The sequence below is a fragment of the Corvus kubaryi genome, unplaced genomic scaffold, assembly GCF_017639235.1.
Source record: "Corvus kubaryi isolate FWS band 111438036 unplaced genomic scaffold, C.kubaryi_AGA036_p1.0 133, whole genome shotgun sequence".
NCBI lineage: Eukaryota > Metazoa > Chordata > Aves > Passeriformes > Corvidae > Corvus > Corvus kubaryi.
In genome coordinates this window covers 13532551-13551501 of record NW_024580667.1, presented here as the reverse complement: position 1 = coordinate 13551501, position 18951 = coordinate 13532551, and the positions used below count along the sequence as shown (strand labels likewise).

At 37.5% G+C, this 18951-nt stretch overlaps 1 protein-coding gene across 2 annotated transcripts in view; it reads right to left on the bottom strand.

Moving 5' to 3' along the window:
* CTPS2 (CTP synthase 2) overlaps positions 1-18945 on the bottom strand; it is a 61613-nt gene extending 42668 nt beyond the window's left edge. For both annotated transcript variants that reach the window (XM_042037342.1, XM_042037351.1), the window contains exons 1-13: positions 18841-18945; positions 17194-17399; positions 14814-14984; positions 14427-14527; positions 12519-12635; positions 11752-11835; positions 9084-9164; positions 7593-7744; positions 7219-7351; positions 5081-5169; positions 4218-4312; positions 3337-3399; positions 2669-2712 (exon numbers count right to left, since the gene is read on the bottom strand). In XM_042037342.1, the coding sequence (XP_041893276.1) occupies positions 2669-2712; positions 3337-3399; positions 4218-4312; positions 5081-5169; positions 7219-7351; positions 7593-7744; positions 9084-9164; positions 11752-11835; positions 12519-12635; positions 14427-14527; positions 14814-14984; positions 17194-17359 (1296 nt within the window). In that variant the 5' untranslated portion in view covers positions 17360-17399; positions 18841-18945. The remainder of the gene's footprint in view (positions 1-2668; positions 2713-3336; positions 3400-4217; positions 4313-5080; positions 5170-7218; positions 7352-7592; positions 7745-9083; positions 9165-11751; positions 11836-12518; positions 12636-14426; positions 14528-14813; positions 14985-17193; positions 17400-18840) is intronic.
* Between the last annotated feature and the right edge of the window lie 6 nt (positions 18946-18951).

The window sequence follows — 18951 nt, the reverse complement described above, 5'->3', positions numbered from 1 at the left end:
TCACGTACTTCCCTCATCTTCCCTACCGATCTAGGGCAACACTCCAGGCTTGGGAAAGAGTGGCTGGAAAGCTGCCCTGGGGAAAAGGACACTGAGGTGCTGCAACACGTCCAGAAAAGGGCAACAGAGCTGATGAAGGGTCTGGAGCACAAGTCTGATGTGGAGCTGCTGAGGGAGCTGGTGCTTATCCTGGAGAAAAGGAGGCTCAGGGGTGACCTTATCACTCTCCCACAAGTGCCTGACAGGATGTTGTAGCCAGACGGGATCGGGCTCTTCTCTCAGGCAGCCAGTGACAGGATGAGAGGAAATGGCCTCAAGCTGTGCCACAGGAGGTTCAGGTTGGAAATCGGGAATAATTTATTCATTGAAAGGGTTGTTAAGCATTGGAATGGGCTTCCCAGGGACATGGTGGGGCCATCCTCTCTGGAGGTGTTCAAGACATGACTGTACGTGGTACTTAGGCCCATGGTCTAGTCAACAAGGTCGTATTTGGTTTAAGGTTGGACTTAATGATCTTGGAGGTCTTTTCCTATCTAAATGATTCTGTGATTCTGTGTAATACTGAGTTACGTGAGTACTTCATAACTTGTAGTTTTTATTTGCAACAAAAAGGTTCAAATTTCCATAGATGCAGACAACAAAGGAAAACAAAGGAGACTGAAATATTTTCTAAGCCCTTTAGAGGAAAAGATCAACTTCAGTAGTACAGTTCTGAGTACCTGAATGCTTAGCAAATTAAGAAGCAATGTAAGCAGCTGCATAGTTTATGATGCTCCTCAGTTCCCCTGCCAAACTACGTTTCAAGTTTTGTCTCTTTTTAAAAAATAAAAGGGAATGTAACTACTGCCTCACCAGTACCTTTCTGCTCCCTCTTCAGTTTCCAAAGGAGGGGAAACCAAAAGAAAAGTACACTGCTTCAGTCCTAAGTTAGCACACAGTGGCATCACAAGATATTATCAATGCTGATATATTCCAATTAACTTTCTTGGATAATGAAACATCTACATCAGTTTGGTAGCTCACAAGCTTCAGTAATCTGCTTCTCTCCCAACTGTTTTTATTGATTATATAGAATATCCAAACAGCTTTCGCACAAGATGGACTCTGCTAAGGCAGATTATTTAGCAGCTCTAATTACTGGTAGTGCAAATCTCCCACTTGGAATGATTTACATCTGTTTCTTGTCCAGAACTGAGGTGTCAAAGATCAGATTAAGATGCTGAAATATGACTGTCGATAACCAATTTCAGAACCTTACTGTAGCTCAGAAAAATAGAATATCCATTATACATACTGCAATGATGACACTTCCATTGTAAACAATGTATTACTCTTCTACAACACATACCTTCACTCCATTATTTTCTTAACTTTATGTCCACATAATTTTCTCTTTAACATATCTACCTTACTTGCCCTTGAATGCAAACTGCAAATCACCCAAACACAGTTAAATAAAACTGGCACTCAAAATGCTCTAGAAACAAGGATGCCCCAGAATCAGTTTTCTATTTTGTCTCTTCTTACAACCTAGAATTTTACAGTAAGCTTTCAACATCTTCCACATTTTACAACATATTGCTGTTATGAAATTGACCCCTGCAGTGAAAGAGTACATGTTTGTACACATTCAAGGAGGAAGGAAGAAAGCTCTAACTATGGCAAGGCCACAGATTTGATGCCAAAAGCAAAGTTTACCTTCACACACCTGAGGATTTCTCCAAACTCCACCAAGTTTTAGCAGCAAGTCTCACATTGAAACTCTGAAGGTCTTTAATTTACCTTCAAAAGTTCAGACTAGATTCTCTTTTCTGTGGAAACAAGCAACTTTGACAGACAGGGCAAACGCTCTGAAAACCCTCCTATTTGCAAATTTCAGACTAAGCAGACATGAAAAAAAGTATGTTTTACTTGCAAATCCCAACAAAATTCTTTTGAAGGAAATTCATACAGAAATAGTAGGTCACTGTGAACAACCCACCTAATTTGTCTCTAGAGCAGATGTTTACATCTCACACCAAGATAATTGTTTTATTTCTCATATTTATTTCTGTTCATCTTCTTAAAAACCCTCTTTCACTGATCACTTTTAAGTTTTACTACATTAATAGTGTGACGAAATCCACTCTAAAATCCTACCATCAGCCTATGATGCAGAGAGCCTTGCCATATCTGGGGCATTGAAATTTTTGTCAAAAAATAAGATGCATGGGGAGGAGGGGTGTAGTGGTTATTTATACTATATATGTAAAGGAAATATAAGAATTTTTTTAACCCATTCCATTTAATCCTTATCTTGTCATATCAATTTTTATTTTGGTAATAGCTTTGTGCTACACTTTTCAGTTCCCTTTTATATTTTATTCCCTAGTAAAGACAACCTAATCATTATTGTCTACTCCCAGCATGAGTTTACAGACAAGGAAACTATTAGAAAAATAACAACAATAAAGCTAAGGCAATTCACAGAAGCAAACAAACAATAGCAAGAGACTATCAAAAGAAAATACCTTTTTAAATAATATTGAGTAAGGACTGGCACCATGAGATACCACCTCATGTCCTACCACATAAAAATATAGATAGATTTTAACTAACACAGAGGTAACTCCCTTTTTAACAAAGATGTATGCTCACAAAACACATGCAGGAAAAAAACAGTACTTACAACGGGGTTTTTTGTGTCTGGGTCAAATTCTGTAGAATTTGCATCTGGAATAGAAGTTCAAAGTAAACACAGTACATTTGCTCTACATGCACTACAAACTCATAACAGCTCTGTAGCATTTCAAGGCTTGTCCACATCTATGTTACAATGTCATGTGCTGAAACGCATCCTGCGCCACGTTTGAAGTGACCACAGGAAGCATATGACCTCAGACACATACGTTCCCTTTCCTGCTTTACAAAACACTTTCCTCTCAGCTCTTACTATTAGAAATTCATTGATAAGTTAAATCTCTTCATACTACTACTGCAATTGCTCTTGTTTGGCTACTCTGGGAAATGAAGGCAAGTGAGAAAACCACTTCTCACATTTTACTCCTCACCGCCTGCCCACTTCAGAAAGAGACTACAGAGGTAACTCTAAGCACACTTTCTTCTACACTCTTTAGATCAAGAAGCAGGTTTCAAGCAAACTGCATAACAAAGAGTTCTTACTCCCTTGCACAGAGAGGTAGCACAGGGTACTTAGCTGAAAATCATCTTGCTGCAAGAGCTAAGTATCTAACAACCACAGGATCTGTAAATGGTTCTAATAATAGACATACATTTCACATAGAGAATAAAAATTCTTCTAAATAAATCATATCCACACTAGCATACTAAGCTCACCTTCCCAGTTCAAACAGTTTCTTGCAAATTCCACAACTGCTAACTGCATTCCCAGGCAAACTCCTAGAAGAGAAAACAAAAACTCCAGAACTTACCAGGACAAAGAGTAGGACTAAGTACTTGCTGTTCTGTCTTAAACTTGACTGCTTTGAAATGTTGGTATTCATTGCATATACACAGACTTACAAAAAGTTAAACCAAAAGTGGCTGCTCAATGTAAAACTCACACTTCAAACTTGGCACACTATAAATACATGTGATACAATTATGTGCTTTAAGCCCTTTCAAAGGTATTTTTTTCCTCTCATCTATTTTACCAATAATTACTGCAAAGACAAACAGAAGCTGAAAGCCTGGGTATATCCAGATTCAAACTTTGCTTTGGCAACTACTCAGACACTTAAAAATAAGTAAGAAATGTGGAGTAGGAAGCAAAGCCTCAGCAGCACTTACACAAACAGCACTTAGCTTATAGGCCAGATGACGCCTTTAGACTTTCCCATAACATAAACCAGTAAATAAAAAAAAAAATCACTTAATATAGCAAAAGTGGTCCAAAGATACCTGTGATTTCTGCACACTGTTTAATAAAGGGAATGATACTGATTTAATTACAATGAGAAGCAAAGACTCTCCATTTTTGTACGTAGCAAATTAAACCTTTGCAGTAGGGATTGTCTTTTTTCCTTCCTTAAACAGCAGACGTGGTACACAACTATGATCTTGGGGATTCTTTACATGGCAGATAGTCAGAACAGCACACACACTTCCCAAAGACAGGATCCCTCCCTAATGTGGGGATTTGGGGGGTTTTTTTATCAAATCAATTAGTTTGCTATACATCTCCTAAACACAGTCATTTCTCACACTAATGATCTTACCAAGAAAAGGTTTTTTCTTTGTTCTTGCCCAGGAGATAGCTTGGAGTTTGCCTTCTGTTCCCCTAATTCCAAAACCTCCTGGGACCAGAATGCCACTGTAATGACAGCCATATATAAAAGAACCAACATGTAGAATAAAGCCAGCAGAGTAATCCATACAACTTGAAGGCTTTTGAGATTATAACTAAGCAGGCAAAATGCATGAAAGGCATGTTTTATATGACCACTCAGAATACAAAATTAACTCTAAATTTGGAGATTTGTTTCATCTACCCACCCTGATTCTCATCTGACCAATACCACACTTGACAGTGAAATTCCCGCTGCTTAAATAAATACTGCTCAAATAAACTAGCTACATATTCACTGCTTAGAATCTTAACACCCAAAGTTTAGATCTTCTAATACGAAAAAAACTGAATGCATCTACCCAAGAAACAACATCCCTTTAAAAATACAAATTGAAATCCTGGCAATGATTCTTAACAGAGACATTTGCAGAGCGTCACTAGCATTTACAAGCACCTCTCAATATGAACGTTGACAACAAAACCTTTGTCAACTGACCTGCACTGTAAAGAAAGTCCAGATATCTCAAAAAGCAAAACAACAACAAAAACCCCCCAAAATCCTTAACCAACAAACTAAAAACTACTTTTCCAACGATATTAGGCAGAGTTTGAGGATATGGGTTGATACTTTAATTTGCTGAAGCTTGTCACCAACCATGAAATCTATCCTTTAGTGTAAGTAATAGAAGTTTGGATGCATTGAGAAATTATTTGATTTATTGAAGCATTTTCATCACATGAAAGAAATATCATGGTCTACACCTGGGATACAGAATGCCCAACGTCACTTACTCTGCTTTGCATAGTTTGTGCCATGCCTGGTGATATTTCACTGAGTTCTCTGCTTCCGTAGAATGTTCAAGTTCTGTTGAATCTATGTACTAACAGAAGAAAAATACGCAATGAAATGGTTTCTTCTTCCACAGAAAGAGCAGCAGACAGTATATAATCAAGCATTAAGAGAAATTATTACGAGTTTCAAGTGAATTGGCCAATAAAGCTGTAACAACTTCACTGAAGACCCAGTATTTGCTTTTAAGACCGAGTGTTTGCTCTAATTGCAGCAAGCTGTGCCCCTTTCTTTGCACATACCTTAGGAGTTCTGCCTGCCTTCAGCTCTGTCTGGCACCCTCCAGGCAGGCAGACTTACTAGAATGCTTTGTACCTGTGAACCCAGGTTATCTTCCTATGGCAACCAGGGCCAAACAAGGAGTGGCGCTGACCTAACTTATCCTGTTACCCCAATGGGATGTGGCCAGGACGTTTCTTTCCTGGCTTTTGGGTGCCACAGCTTATCCCATCTTATTATGAGACTGGAAAAATCTGTATTTTCTGTGAGAAAGGAGTTCCTGAGGCCTCTTCGGGAGAAAGGGAGACAAACTCATTATCTATGCCCTACTAGAAATACTGCATTAGAATCCCCAGTGCCATTAAAAAGCACAGCTCCTGAGGCACCCCTAGAGTGAAGTGAGGGGATAATGCACTGCACTGGGGACACAAAAGACCAGAGTCTGATTCTGGGTTTTGCCAGTCTTTTTCTCAGATTAACATAATTAACCACATCCTGATGTAGAGTCCATCCTCTATAAAAATGACATCATCTGAAATGGCAGAACTCACCTGTGTGCAGAGAAATGCAACTGACAAGGAGATTGCTGAAAGTTTCCCAGACAGGACTGCTTTCTAGCAAATATTTTCTACTTTTTCCACATTCCAGAAGGCATCAAAAATACAACAGAAAAATAACTACTTTTGAATGTTGCTATTCTATACTAGAAGGATATTACAGGATAAAAGGACAATATGATACTGCAAGGTTGGAAAGAGAAACTAATGACAGTTGGAGTTAATTGTATTTTCTTTGCCAAACATACTGAGAAAGCATATTTATCAGTTCAAGAAGTATCAACATTTCATCATTCAGATTAAGCAGTTCCTTCAGAGCAAGGGATTATACTGAGAGCCTTTGGGCATAAACACTAAAATGAGGTTTGGACACGCAGGTAAGTACAGTGGGAGTTGTGTCTGTTAACATTTCAACACTGCACTGGAGCTCAGCAACCATCAGTTCTCATGCTTGTTAATGCAGAAGCCCCACCAAACTTAAGACCAGCTGCACATGAAGCTTGCCATGTATTTGCAGACAGGGCACCTTTCACCTTTTTTGCTATAAGCAAAGCTATTTTTCATATCATAAAAATTTCCCACTCTGCAGCTGTCAGTACAACACACTACAGTGACACAATAGCTCAGAAAGGACCTTGGGAAGTCTCAAGCCCCCCTCCCTGCTCAAAGCAAGTCAAATTAGAGCAGGCTGCTTAGGGTCATTTCCAGTCAGGCTCTAAAAATCTCCATGAATCAATTCTGGCTGTTCCCACTTTCTTGTTTTTTCATGCACAAAGAAACAACTTTTTGGAGTATTTGGTACTAATCTTTTAGGGAACAAGGAAAGGCTGACCACCTGCCACTTCCCCAAATCCCAATTTTTGCGCTATTTTAAGATTGGTACATTTGCCCTTCTCTAGTCATAGAGTAATTAGACTGGAAAGGATCTCTAAGATCATTGAATCCAACTGTTAACCCAGGATTGACAAGTTTACCATAAAACCATGTGTCATGAAAACAAGTGAAATCTAACTTTGATAGTAAATACAAATTTGCAGACAAAGTCTGCTTTTTCATCAGATCCAGTTTTGGGTAACTTCAGTGTTCCTTTCAGATAAGTTTAGTTACAAATAAAATAATTAAACCTGTAAACATGTCTTTTTAAAAATTAGATGCTTGGCCATTCTATTTATCTGCATGATCCATTTTCTAATTTTCACATGAATTAAAACTGCCTCACACAATGGGAACTAGTAGGTTACCAAAGAGTGATACAATAGTAGATTCAAAGTATCCTTGAAAGCAGAAACCAGAAATATCCTCACCATTAAATCCAGTTTGTAATTAATTGCCAGCGCAGAGTGTTCCAGAGCTTTGAAAACAGATGCATAGCAGTCACTTAGTTTTGTGTACTTGCCAACGAGAGCTATGGAACACACCTTCAGCAACCTTTCGTATCTGACAAAAACAAGTTCTTCAGTTACTACACCAAATTTCACCAAAGAAAACCATTTTAACAGTGTTTGCTTTTTCTTTAACTCAACAAAACATCTCCTAAGATTTCTGAACTGCCAATGGTTTTAAGCCCAGGCCATTCACATGTGTTGATCAGCACTATCCCCTGTCCAGTTTGGTGACTTCATAGTAGCTAAAAACTAAATTAAAGCACTTCTAGAGAAGGCAGCAGGACGTAGAATACCTGCAAGCCATTTTCTTCCACTTCATTAGAAGATCGCTTGGCTGGTCATCAATAGGTAAATTTAGCCTCTGTTTAAAATACTTAATGATGCCTTGCTCCTCCAATAGGATTGGTACTCGGTAAGTAGAAGAAACATCATGAATAAATATCACCTGAGAAAAAAAAGCAGAACATAAAAAACTTACATAAATTTTTCATAGGAAACGTTCATTCTATTTTTGGATATTACATGCATTTTTTTATTCTACACACATTCTGATTTCTAAATACCTTCTTTCTGAATGAGCCAGACAGCACAGCTAATACTGTAGGCTCCACTAAATCTACAAGAACAAAGTTACTCGAAAGGCAAAAATGTGTTTTATTTCTCCTTCATAACATCATACAGGCTTGTCAAGCCTATCAATGCATCAGTTTCAATGCAAACATCTGGCCCCACAAGCACTCATGCTTGCTAGCACTTCCTCCTCCCTCACAAACTTGAACAGTTATTAACCATGATAGCAAGAAAACAAATTAAATCTAACAAAACAGACCCAATTTGATTGTGATAAAATCTCCTAAATATATTTTGTTAGTGAAGTAGGCTATGTAATTACTGAGTACAGCCCATTTAAGGACCTTTTTGTTAAGAACACATTTATAAACTGCATCCAAGCTGCCAGCAATTAAGGTGATTGTGCTTGGCTTACCTGAGATCACAGAGCTCAGAATCCTGAGCACAAGTGTTCTCTTCCCTGACAGATATGAGCAGTAGAGGACACTCGCTTTGTTACCCTTGAGCTGCTTCTGTTCATCACATAACTTTGAACATGTGCGTGCTGCCCCATGCCTCCCTATGTGCCCATTCAATTTGAAATGCCACATAACCACTTGCATCTGTCCTACCTTTAGTATTACTCATTATATTGAAGAGCAAAATGCTCTCACTTGCAAAACTATTAAAGAGCAGTCAATTAATCAAAATTAATATTTGAATAGCAATTAACTGTGAATTATTAAGGGAAAAAATCACACATGAATTACAAAAGGACATCTACCTACACATTGGATGCATGCTTAAGGGCATAAATAGCCTACTACATGTTATCACAGTAAGAGTGCCCATGTGACTGTGACCATCTGCGGACATAAGCAAATCAGTTAGCTTTAACCACACTTTGTTCATCCATTATGATCACCTGAGATGATTTATGGGCAATAACCAACCACAGTTGTGAAAACTATGCAGTTTCATGCTATGTATAACAACTAACCATGCACTCAAAATCTATTCCTTTTATTAGCTTTTACACAATATGCATTTAAATCATAAATGACGGTTTGACATAAAACTTAACATAGATACTCCAGATATTTTGAAAATGCTGTAACATCCATAATAGCAAGACAAGAATTATAACAACAATTACATAGTTATGAAGCAGTCTGAAAACAGAAATGCACAGAAATATTTGTATACTTTCCCACATGTAGTATTGAAGTACAGACCTGCTCAGGCTCCACATGACAAAACATGGAAATCTTCTCCTTCACGGCCATCTCTATAGGTTTTGCACTTCTGCAGACTATCTGTCGTAACAGAAGGAAAAACTTCAAATATTTACTAGGCAAACCAATAGAACATCCTCAATACTTCACAGAGAAAGTAATCTCCTTTGGAAGCAGAGCACAAACAAATGCGCCTTTTTCTACTCTTTCCCCTCTTTTGGAGCTCTATGATATATCACAGCTCATAAATATCTACCTAGCCAGGCAGAAGTACATCAGTCACTTGCCCATACGGACCCATTTTCATTCATCTTTCACTGACATTCTCTGTCATACTGCTTCCTCGTGTTCTCCTTTCTTGCAGCTACTATTGCAATACTCTTTGCCTCAAGTCTAGCAGCTCTGTAAGTACTAATATGATGAATCAAAAGGAATACTGTAATCATATTGGGATCAGATTTAAATTGAAAGCAATAATACTTAGCTTACATGCATAAGTATTTCAGCATCTTTTTAATTTACACATCATGACAAAAAGGAAGCCAAAGAAGAGAAAACTAATTCATAATTGTATGGAGTTTTTACTGGTGCAATTTTTCTGCTAGTATTTTGCTGATACATTTAAACCCCAGTAATTTTAGAAAATACTGATAATTTTCAACCAACGAAGAAAGTAATTATATGTTTTGGTGTTTCTTGGAAGGGGTCATTTTTTACACTACGTACCTCCAGGCAACTAAATCAAAATGCAGGACTGCTCTATCAAAGTGCCTATTGATTACTCAGTCTACTCCCTTAAGTTAATTTGAAACCTGAAAGTATAACAGAAAGTAGGATGATCCTGTTACAAGATTAGTTCATTACTTTCCCCATCCCTCTAGCAAATTCAACTACTTAACGCATTAAGCCCTTTTGTTCAGAAACTTGCAGCTGACCTTTGATCACCTTGTTAATGCAGCTTTACTACACTGCTACTGATGGAGTCTAATTAACTTACCCTACCCTCACAAGTAATTCCAGAAACAGAAGAAAAATGCTAAGTATATGGGAAAATTAGCACACATTCAAATCAAAATGTAATTAGGAAACAATTCGTACATCCTATTCACTTAAGCACAAGTCATACTTAAAAATTTTGTACAGTTTGAAGCTGAAGGTATAATTCATAAACCTTGATAGTATGAGCACATGACTAAACCCACTTTGAAATCTATCGTCCATCTTGTGGAGACAAATTTAAAGTTAATGCAGACACAGAAATCAAAAACATCACAATCAGCATGAAAATAACAAAACTACAGTAACAGTGGCAGAGATGCACCACAAAGGAACGTAACACACAGAAGACGAGGAACAACTGAATCCAACCAGGCAGCACTGACAAGCACATACTCAAAGTGCTGCATCAGAGCACATGATCTCTGCAGCTCCAGCGTGTTCATTTGGCACTCACAACACCCCACAGAACAGGATGAGCCAGGCTCAGCTTGGCAGCACAGCTCACCAAGGAAGCTTTCCTGGCTGCTGCTGTAGGAGCTGCCCCATGTGCTGCCCTGGCAGCAAGGATTTAAGTATTGTCCTGAAGCAGAGCTCAAAGACCTTTATGAGGGCGCCCAGAGGCTGCACCTCGAGTGAGATCTGTCCCTGCTTCAGGTGTCAACAGCAGCAGTCAAAAGCCAAAAATGATACTGTGCTCCTGGCAGTCCCAGAACTGGCCTGTGCAAGGACCCAAGATGCAACACAGTGACTATGTTTGTCTATTCTCCTTTTATTATACACACCCACTTAGCAGGCTTTTTTTTAAAAAATTGTTTTTTGGAGGGGAGGGAGAAGTCAGGCCTTAAAGGCCTTCAAAAAGCACTTGCAACTTTCCCTATGCAATTAGCACTTCAAGAGGGATTTTGGAAATTAGGCCCTGAAACTTGGAATACAGTACAGCATTACATTAATAAAGGTCTCTCCTTCCACAAGCTGGTTACAATTACCATGTCACAACCATCTGACACCAAACACATCTTTCACATATCCTGTTTACAAATCCATTCGTTTTTAGTTAAAAACACACTCATTCATAAATGTAAAATGCAAGAACTCAAAAAAGAAGAACACAAAATTTAGTTCTGTGACTATCTTCTTAAGAATCATTTTTCTGTTTTGAGGATATACACATTGCTTCTTCTTAATAATGCATTAAAAAAATTCTGAATGTTAGAAGACAGAAACATTCTAGGTCTTCCTACAAAGTGAACTGAGATTTCAATTACTTTTAGCAGTGAAGAACTATTTTTGTAAAAAGATGCCTTAAAAAGAACATAGCTACAGTCCCAAGATATTACAAGAAATTAGTTGAATTAAGTTAGCTTAGAGTGATTTTGAGTAATATGATTTCCTGTGGCTTTAATGGAGCTATGCAGCACATATTTTGCATTTTTTATAGAAGTATCTCCTGAGAGACTACGGCTTGTTCTATGAACACAGGTTATGCCAGGACATTTCTAGATGACCTATAAATAAAATTGACTCACCAAATAATAAATATATTATATTATATATATTTTTATAAATATTTATATATAATAAATATATTTTTATATTTATATATATTATATATATTTTTTATATATATATATTTATATATAATAAATAAAATTAAATAAAATTGACTCACCAAATCTGGAGACAAGCCTAGACCCCTCAGTGCTCGAACACTGTTCTGTGTTGGTTTTGTCTTCTGTTCACCAGTAGCATTAGGCTGGAAAGGCACATTTTGAAAGCTCAAATATCAACTAACATCTACTAACAAAGAAAGCAGCTACAGATTAAAAGAGAAAATCATTGCAAGTAACAATATTTGCAAGAAATAAACATATCCAGAGAGAGCCATAGTATGCCAGAAACAGAAATGGCACCACTGTTATTACTCGTACATGAAATAATGTGAAGAAATCACAGGGTCCCAATTCAGGTCAAGTTTATTTTGTTGTTTTTGTTTTCACAGAAAAATTTCCATATAATTGGCTCAGGTAGAAGAAGAACAATATTCCAAAAGTTGGATTTGGCTAATAAAAGGAGACTGTCCAACACAGCACAAAGCCTTCAGTGACTGTCCTTGGAATATTCAGATGTAGTAAATAATTCTGTTCTCAATTACATAGAATTAATCGTACCAATTGCTGTTCAATCCTCTAATCCACAGCTGTAGTAGGTATCTTTTTATCTAGAGGGTGAAATCTATCATCATTACAAACCTTTGCTTACCAAAATCTCCCCAGTGAGTAGTGAAGTAAAATTTAGAGTTCAAATGAAAAAGTACTTTTAGCCCTGTACAAAGAGTTATAGTGATCTTGACTTGGCTCCAGCATGAAAGGGTTAATGAGACAAGTAAACAAACATAAAGCCAATATGGAGCAAAATTTATTTATTATAATAACTTACCTGTGGCACTAGGCTAACATGGATATTACAGAAGTTCTCTCTTTTTGCTTTGAACTGAAACTGTCTAAATGCTTCAACAAATGGCATTCCTTCAATATCTCCAATGGTTCCACCCAGCTGAAAAGGAAATGGATATGTCAGAGTAGCAGAAAGCAAAAACAAAAGAAAAAATATCTCTTACCTGTTTCAAGATGTTTTCTGAAACTTTTATCTCAAACCCCTGACAGTTGAAATTTGCAAGCATACTCTACAAAGTGTTTTCATCTACTCTGCACATTTTGTTTCTTGTGGAAAACATTAAACAACTTTCCAGTTTTGTTATGTTCACTTTACACCAGATACATAAGCTTCCCATGGGAATATGTGTGGTGCTGCTGAATAATACATGCTTCACACTGCCTTCAAAGTGGTGAACCAGTAACCAACAGTTAAGCTGATGTGAAGCTTTTCATATGGAAAAACTTTATTTCCTGTCAGATTCACAAACGTTTGTGATTAACAAGAGACAGACATTTCTCAGTATTATCACGGCTTTCCAACATCAATAATTGTTTATTACCAAACCAAAATGCAAGACTAAGTCCATGCTGAAATTTATTTACAAAGACAGAAATCAGATGCCTTTCGAAGACACAGTGAGCTATACTAGACTAAGCACTGAATAAAGCAGCTTTGCACACAAGTCTGATGAAATAGTTTTATTGCAGAATGATCTTTTTGTGCCACCAAGTGGTTTTTGACAGAATTACATATTCCTGTTCATCCAGTACCAGAAAAACTGACAACTGCATTTGTACATCACCCACATGTTTAGTCTAACTCCTTCAGGATTTTATAACGGAAAAATGTTACAATTATTTTTAGAGTACTGAAGAAAAATAATTTTATCAGGCTGGAAGTATAAGTGTGTAACAAAAAAAACCCAAAACAAAACAAAAAAGCTGAAGTTAAAGGACTGATATGGCCATCACTTATTAATGTTCTTGTGTGACTTTTGTATTTACTTTTTCATATTTGTTTTAAATGAAATAGTTGACTCTCACTGTGCACATCATAAAAAGATCTATAGCTATACTGGTAAGTGTACTTCAATAAAGGCAGATTCTTCTGCATAAGAAACACTGAGCTGGGTCACAAAGTTTATGGCACTACTGATTACAGTGGTCACTCCTGGCATTAAATCTGTGACATATTCTTCTGTCAAATCCTTAAGTATCATCTTTTTCCATTATTATTCCATTATTCTGTGATTCTGTGATTTTCTGCTGTAGTAGTAATACTAGCAATTACTGGCTTTCATCCAGTTGTCTCAGTGCCCTACAAAGGGTGGGTAAAACTCATTGTTTCCACTGTGCAAAACATCAGCAGGTTAGGTGATTAACGAAGTTGCCTCCAAAGATCTTAAAGATAACATTAGAAAGTGGGAAACTAACTTACACATTGTTCAAATGCATTCTTTTAAGCATGACTACAAGCAACAAGATGAATATTTGAAGTTCTATGGAAAGCTAGAATGTGAAAGGCTGTCCTACTGACCATAGGAGATTTCAGGTACTACACAAGTTTTCTCAATACTATTAACATTATAAAGCTTCAGTCAAACATCTGGATCTTGGAATAGACAGTTCACATTACAGTAACTGTCTGCTTTAATTCTCTAAGTTAATAAACTCTTAAGCAGCTCAATTTCAGCCGTATTCTAGAGTGGATTTAGTCAAGTAAATGGAAGCTGTAGAGATAAGACTATGCCTATCCCTTTCAGAACAAACCAAAGAATATAAAATGTGTCTTGAATTTCTGCTCTCCATAAAACTTGAGTCTGACCTTTTCACAGTAAGGAGCAAAGAGAAAGCAAACAAGCTCGTTGTGTTCACTGCAGATATACAACCTAGAAGGTTCCATACTTACCTCAATTACACAAATTTGTGGCTCTTTTTTGTCATCATCCACTGGAACTTTTGCCTGATTCATTACCCATTCCTGAACTGCATCAGTAATGTGTGGAACAACTACAAAACAAAACCAGAGCAGGCAAGCATAGCTTACTTTAGGCCCATACACTAACTTTTGCATGCAAAAGGGGTAAAGAGAACAGAAAGCCAAGAGGAAACTACTAAGTCCTTTCTCTAGTTCTTCTTTCCTTGAGCCCAGAAGCCAAACATTACAGGAATATGCCCATATCTTTTGGAAGAGAGAAAGGAGTAAGGTGGTGCAGCACAGAGCAGCCTGTTTTAGCTGATCCCATCTTTTGTGAAAACTGAATAGACTAGTAGCCCACAAAATTAAAAATATTACCTTGAACAGTTTTTCCCAAATAATCGCCATGTCTTTCTTTATTAATGACATGCTGATATATCTTTCCAGTGGTAATATTGTTATCTTTATAGAGATTGATGTCCAAAAATCTCTCATAATTTCCTAAATCTAAGTCAACTTCTCCACCATCATTCAATACAAAAACTTCACCTGAAAAAAAGAAAGTGAAAACAGTGAAAACAGACAGAAAAACAATAAAATAATCAGAAATTATTAAACACACAGCAGGAATATCACAGACATCTTAAAATAGAAGAAAAAAATTTTAAATTATATATGACAACAACACATCAATAAAGCCCATACTGGAACTCAATCTGCACTGTCATTCTATATGATTTAATATCCAAGTCATTAGTTTTACATCTAATGTCTATCCCTCAGACATATCTTGTTTTGCAAGTAAATGTAAATTATATTGCCAAAATATTTAATCAACATAAATATTTAATCAGCATTTCAACAGCAGAATAATCCTTCATAGGAAGAAAACAATCTCTAGGAATCATAAATCGGAAACAAATAAAATATTAACTCACTTGCAGGAGACAAAAACTATGCTTTTATAAGCATGAATTATTATGCATGTACAAAGTGTTTCACTATAAATTCTTGTTGTTTGGATCTATTTTAATGATTAAGGCTTGCATCAGGAGTAAAGTTATGATGAACATAAATGCTTCTTCAAACATGATCACCGTTTCTGAGTTGGCTGTTCCATCCAGTATATTTGGTTCACTATGTCCACAGCAAGGGTTACTGCTGACCCTGAAAAATCTACTTAAAATACCCTTCAGGTTCTGACTTTTCTTAGCCCTCTAAAGAGTCTCTAAATTCTGAATGTAGTCAACTTCCGACAGAACTAAAGTTGCTAGATCTTGAGGTAAGGCTGGAAAGCTCTTCAGAAAAACTGTAAATATTTTGCCATGACCCAATAAATCAATGGCTAAACAAGTTATGTGACTGATGCATAAAAAAAAAAGTGGACTACAGAAATATATATCCCACCAAAGTACAACACTACACTTCAATGAACTGTGTAACGAATCACCCCAGTGTGTGCAACAGAGTGGAAGAATTATGTCTGACTCTGTGAGGCACTTGATACATCCTCTACACTAAATCATCACTTAAGCCAACAGAAGCAGAGTGGAATCAACATTTCTCTTAAGCAGGCCTTGGAAGAGAAGAATAAAAAAAAATATTATTAAAAAGCCTCTACAGTTAACTGGAAACCACTAAATTAATCATATCAGTCATATTTCTGTCAAAATGTTAATGAAGGAGGCTTGCCATTCTGGGTCATGTAACTTCCATGTACTACCCAGCAAGCGAGTGTTTCTTCACAAGTAGTAAGAAAATTTTCAGTGAAAAAAAGAATTACATGCCACAGCGTTCCCTCCTCCCTGTACCAGGTCTAGGGAAGGAATACATCCTCCCAATCTCGAGTCATCACAGGAGTCTTACAGCCCACTCAACTGCCTAAGTAGCAGCAGATGTGCTCCTTAAAGTGCATTAAATTTTGCTTTTTAAGAGAGGTCTGATGTGCTCTGCTCGGTCTACTTAAAAAGCAAAGTAGTGTTTTTTCAGTTAAGGAGATACACGTATTTATCTTCAGTACCAAAAACTGTGGTGTGGACTAAAAGTAAGCAAATAAAATCCAATACATAAAAATAATTAGAAATGTCTTCTGGCTGAAGGCACTTTCAAAACCATTACTTTTAATAAATGTACAAGTAACAAGCCACACAGCAGAAGGAAAATTCAATATTATAAATGCAATGTCTTGTAACCATCAGCAATAGTCAATACAACCGACATGGCTTAGAGAGCCAACCAACCAAACTCGGCATCTACTTTAAAATCATATCACTAGTAGGCGCTCTAAGCTTCACTGATGTTTTTGACTAGATTCTTTTTTCCTAAAATGAGAACTTAAGCTAACTCATGAAGGCACTTACATTAGAAAGCACTGATACCCAGAGAACAGCATTCTCGAGTAACTGTTAAGGACTCAAGTTTCAAGTAAGTTTTATAGCACTGTTTAAAAGGGGTTTTCAATAAAGTTGAACTGAAGATAGCACTAACTGAAAAAGGCTTACAGCTAGGATTTTCCCAGTAAAGTGGTATTTTAGAGAAAGGAAGCATCTGCTCATAACAGTATCTTCAAAAAAAACAGGCCTGTGTTTCTTAACTTAGAGCAGTGTCCTTGAGAACACACAGTAAGCAATAAACTTTCAAAATAATGATAAAACAACTAGTCAACACCATACTATTGGTTTCTAAAAAAAACCAAACCAAAACATGTTATTGTAAATACCAATATTTTTGTGACAGGGAACAGCACTAATCTTCATACCATGTTCGTATGGTGAAAAGGTTCCAGCATCTATGTTTATGTAAGGATCAATTTTGATTGCAGTGACACGTAGACCACATGATTTCAGAATGGTGCCAATGCTGCTTGCAATGATCCCTTTGCCAATGCCCGAGATGACACCACCAGTTACCAGGATGTACTTCATTGGAAAATCAGCACACACGCACAGACCTTGAGCTGGAAATCTAAAACAACGAAGATGTACATCTGATGAACATAAATTCATGTCTGGGAAGATTACAACTCAATCTGCAAAGAATCTAAATTGAAATGACCTTCAGCAATATACAATAAAAATGACCATTTTGGAATCTGGGAGCAGGATTCACCTGTCCCGGCTTAAATATTAATATGTAAGATAAACACCTATGTTGTCCCTAAACAGGTTCTGATGAGGCTGATCAACACACAGAGTTGAGGTATTAATTTACAGTTCTATACAGAAAGGGCTGCTGGGTGTGAAATGCACAAAAGGACTACCAAAACTTTTTACTATTTATACATTTTAGCAAACAAAGGCATGCATTTTTCCACCCATCTGAAACAGGATGATGTGTATCTCATCTGTAAATGAATTCACATTCCATTCAGGTGGCTGTGGAGGCTAATCACTGAACAATTTTCGAACAATGGCTCAACACAGAGCAAGAACTCTAGAGTCAAGAAAATCTTTCCTTACTTAAACACCCAATTGATCCAAAACAACATGCAACAGCACATGATTTAATGTCCCTCATATAAATATGTAGTGTAAATCAAAGCACTGTGGCTCTTCAGCTGCTGGTATCAAGCAGTAGCTAGTCAATAACATTTTAATGCTCCCCTTTACTATACTGAAGTAAAATAAATAAGGCCTGGATCTCCAGCAGACTGAGGTCAGGAAGGTAACAATGGTTGTTATCGATGCTCTTACATTTCTGGTAATAGGAATTAACAAACTATTTGCTTGTCAATATGGTCAAAAGGATGACCATAACCAGCAAATGTATTTAACTCGGGAGAAAAAGGAACATCAGGGATTAACTTTTCCCTGCCATTTAATTTTAATATGTATTTTTTTTAATAGCAAAGATTTTAAGACTTGGACCCTACTACTGTGGGGTATGCCCAGTCTACTACCTTTGTTTCAGGCTATTCCTTCAGACCTCAGACAACTTAGTTGTCAACGTTAACATCATAAACCTCTAAGCCATTTTCAAAGCTCTTTTCAGGAAAACTGAGGGTATAATTTCAACAACGGTATAAATCTCGAGTACATGCCACTTTAGAACTCTTAAACCTTGCTTACAGGAACCAAAATGAAAAGCTCGCTCTGATTTTAGCAAAAACAGCGATTTCGCAGCAGCTTCAGGAAACGCGTTTACTTGAAATAGATACAGAGAACTCCAGGTGGTCTGACAAGCCACTTGTAAAAGATGAAGGAAACAGAGTTAGGAGAGGGAGAGCTGAAAGCGAATACTGGAAGAAATCATTTTGCTGGGAAGTGGCACACGAATTACTCTCTCCAGCCTTATCTACAGGAGCTGCCGCCTCCAGCAGGGATTTGTGGGCGCTGCACCCCAAACGTGCCGCACCACGGGAGCGCTCGGGGCGCTGCGGCCGAGCAGGAACAGGCCTCCGACTTACGTAGGGGTTAGGGGCGGCTGCTCCGACCAGAGCCCGGCAGCGCAGACGAGGAGCGGCCGCTGCCCACCGCGGGGGAGCCGAGCCCGAGCCCGAGCGCACCGCCGGGGGGGG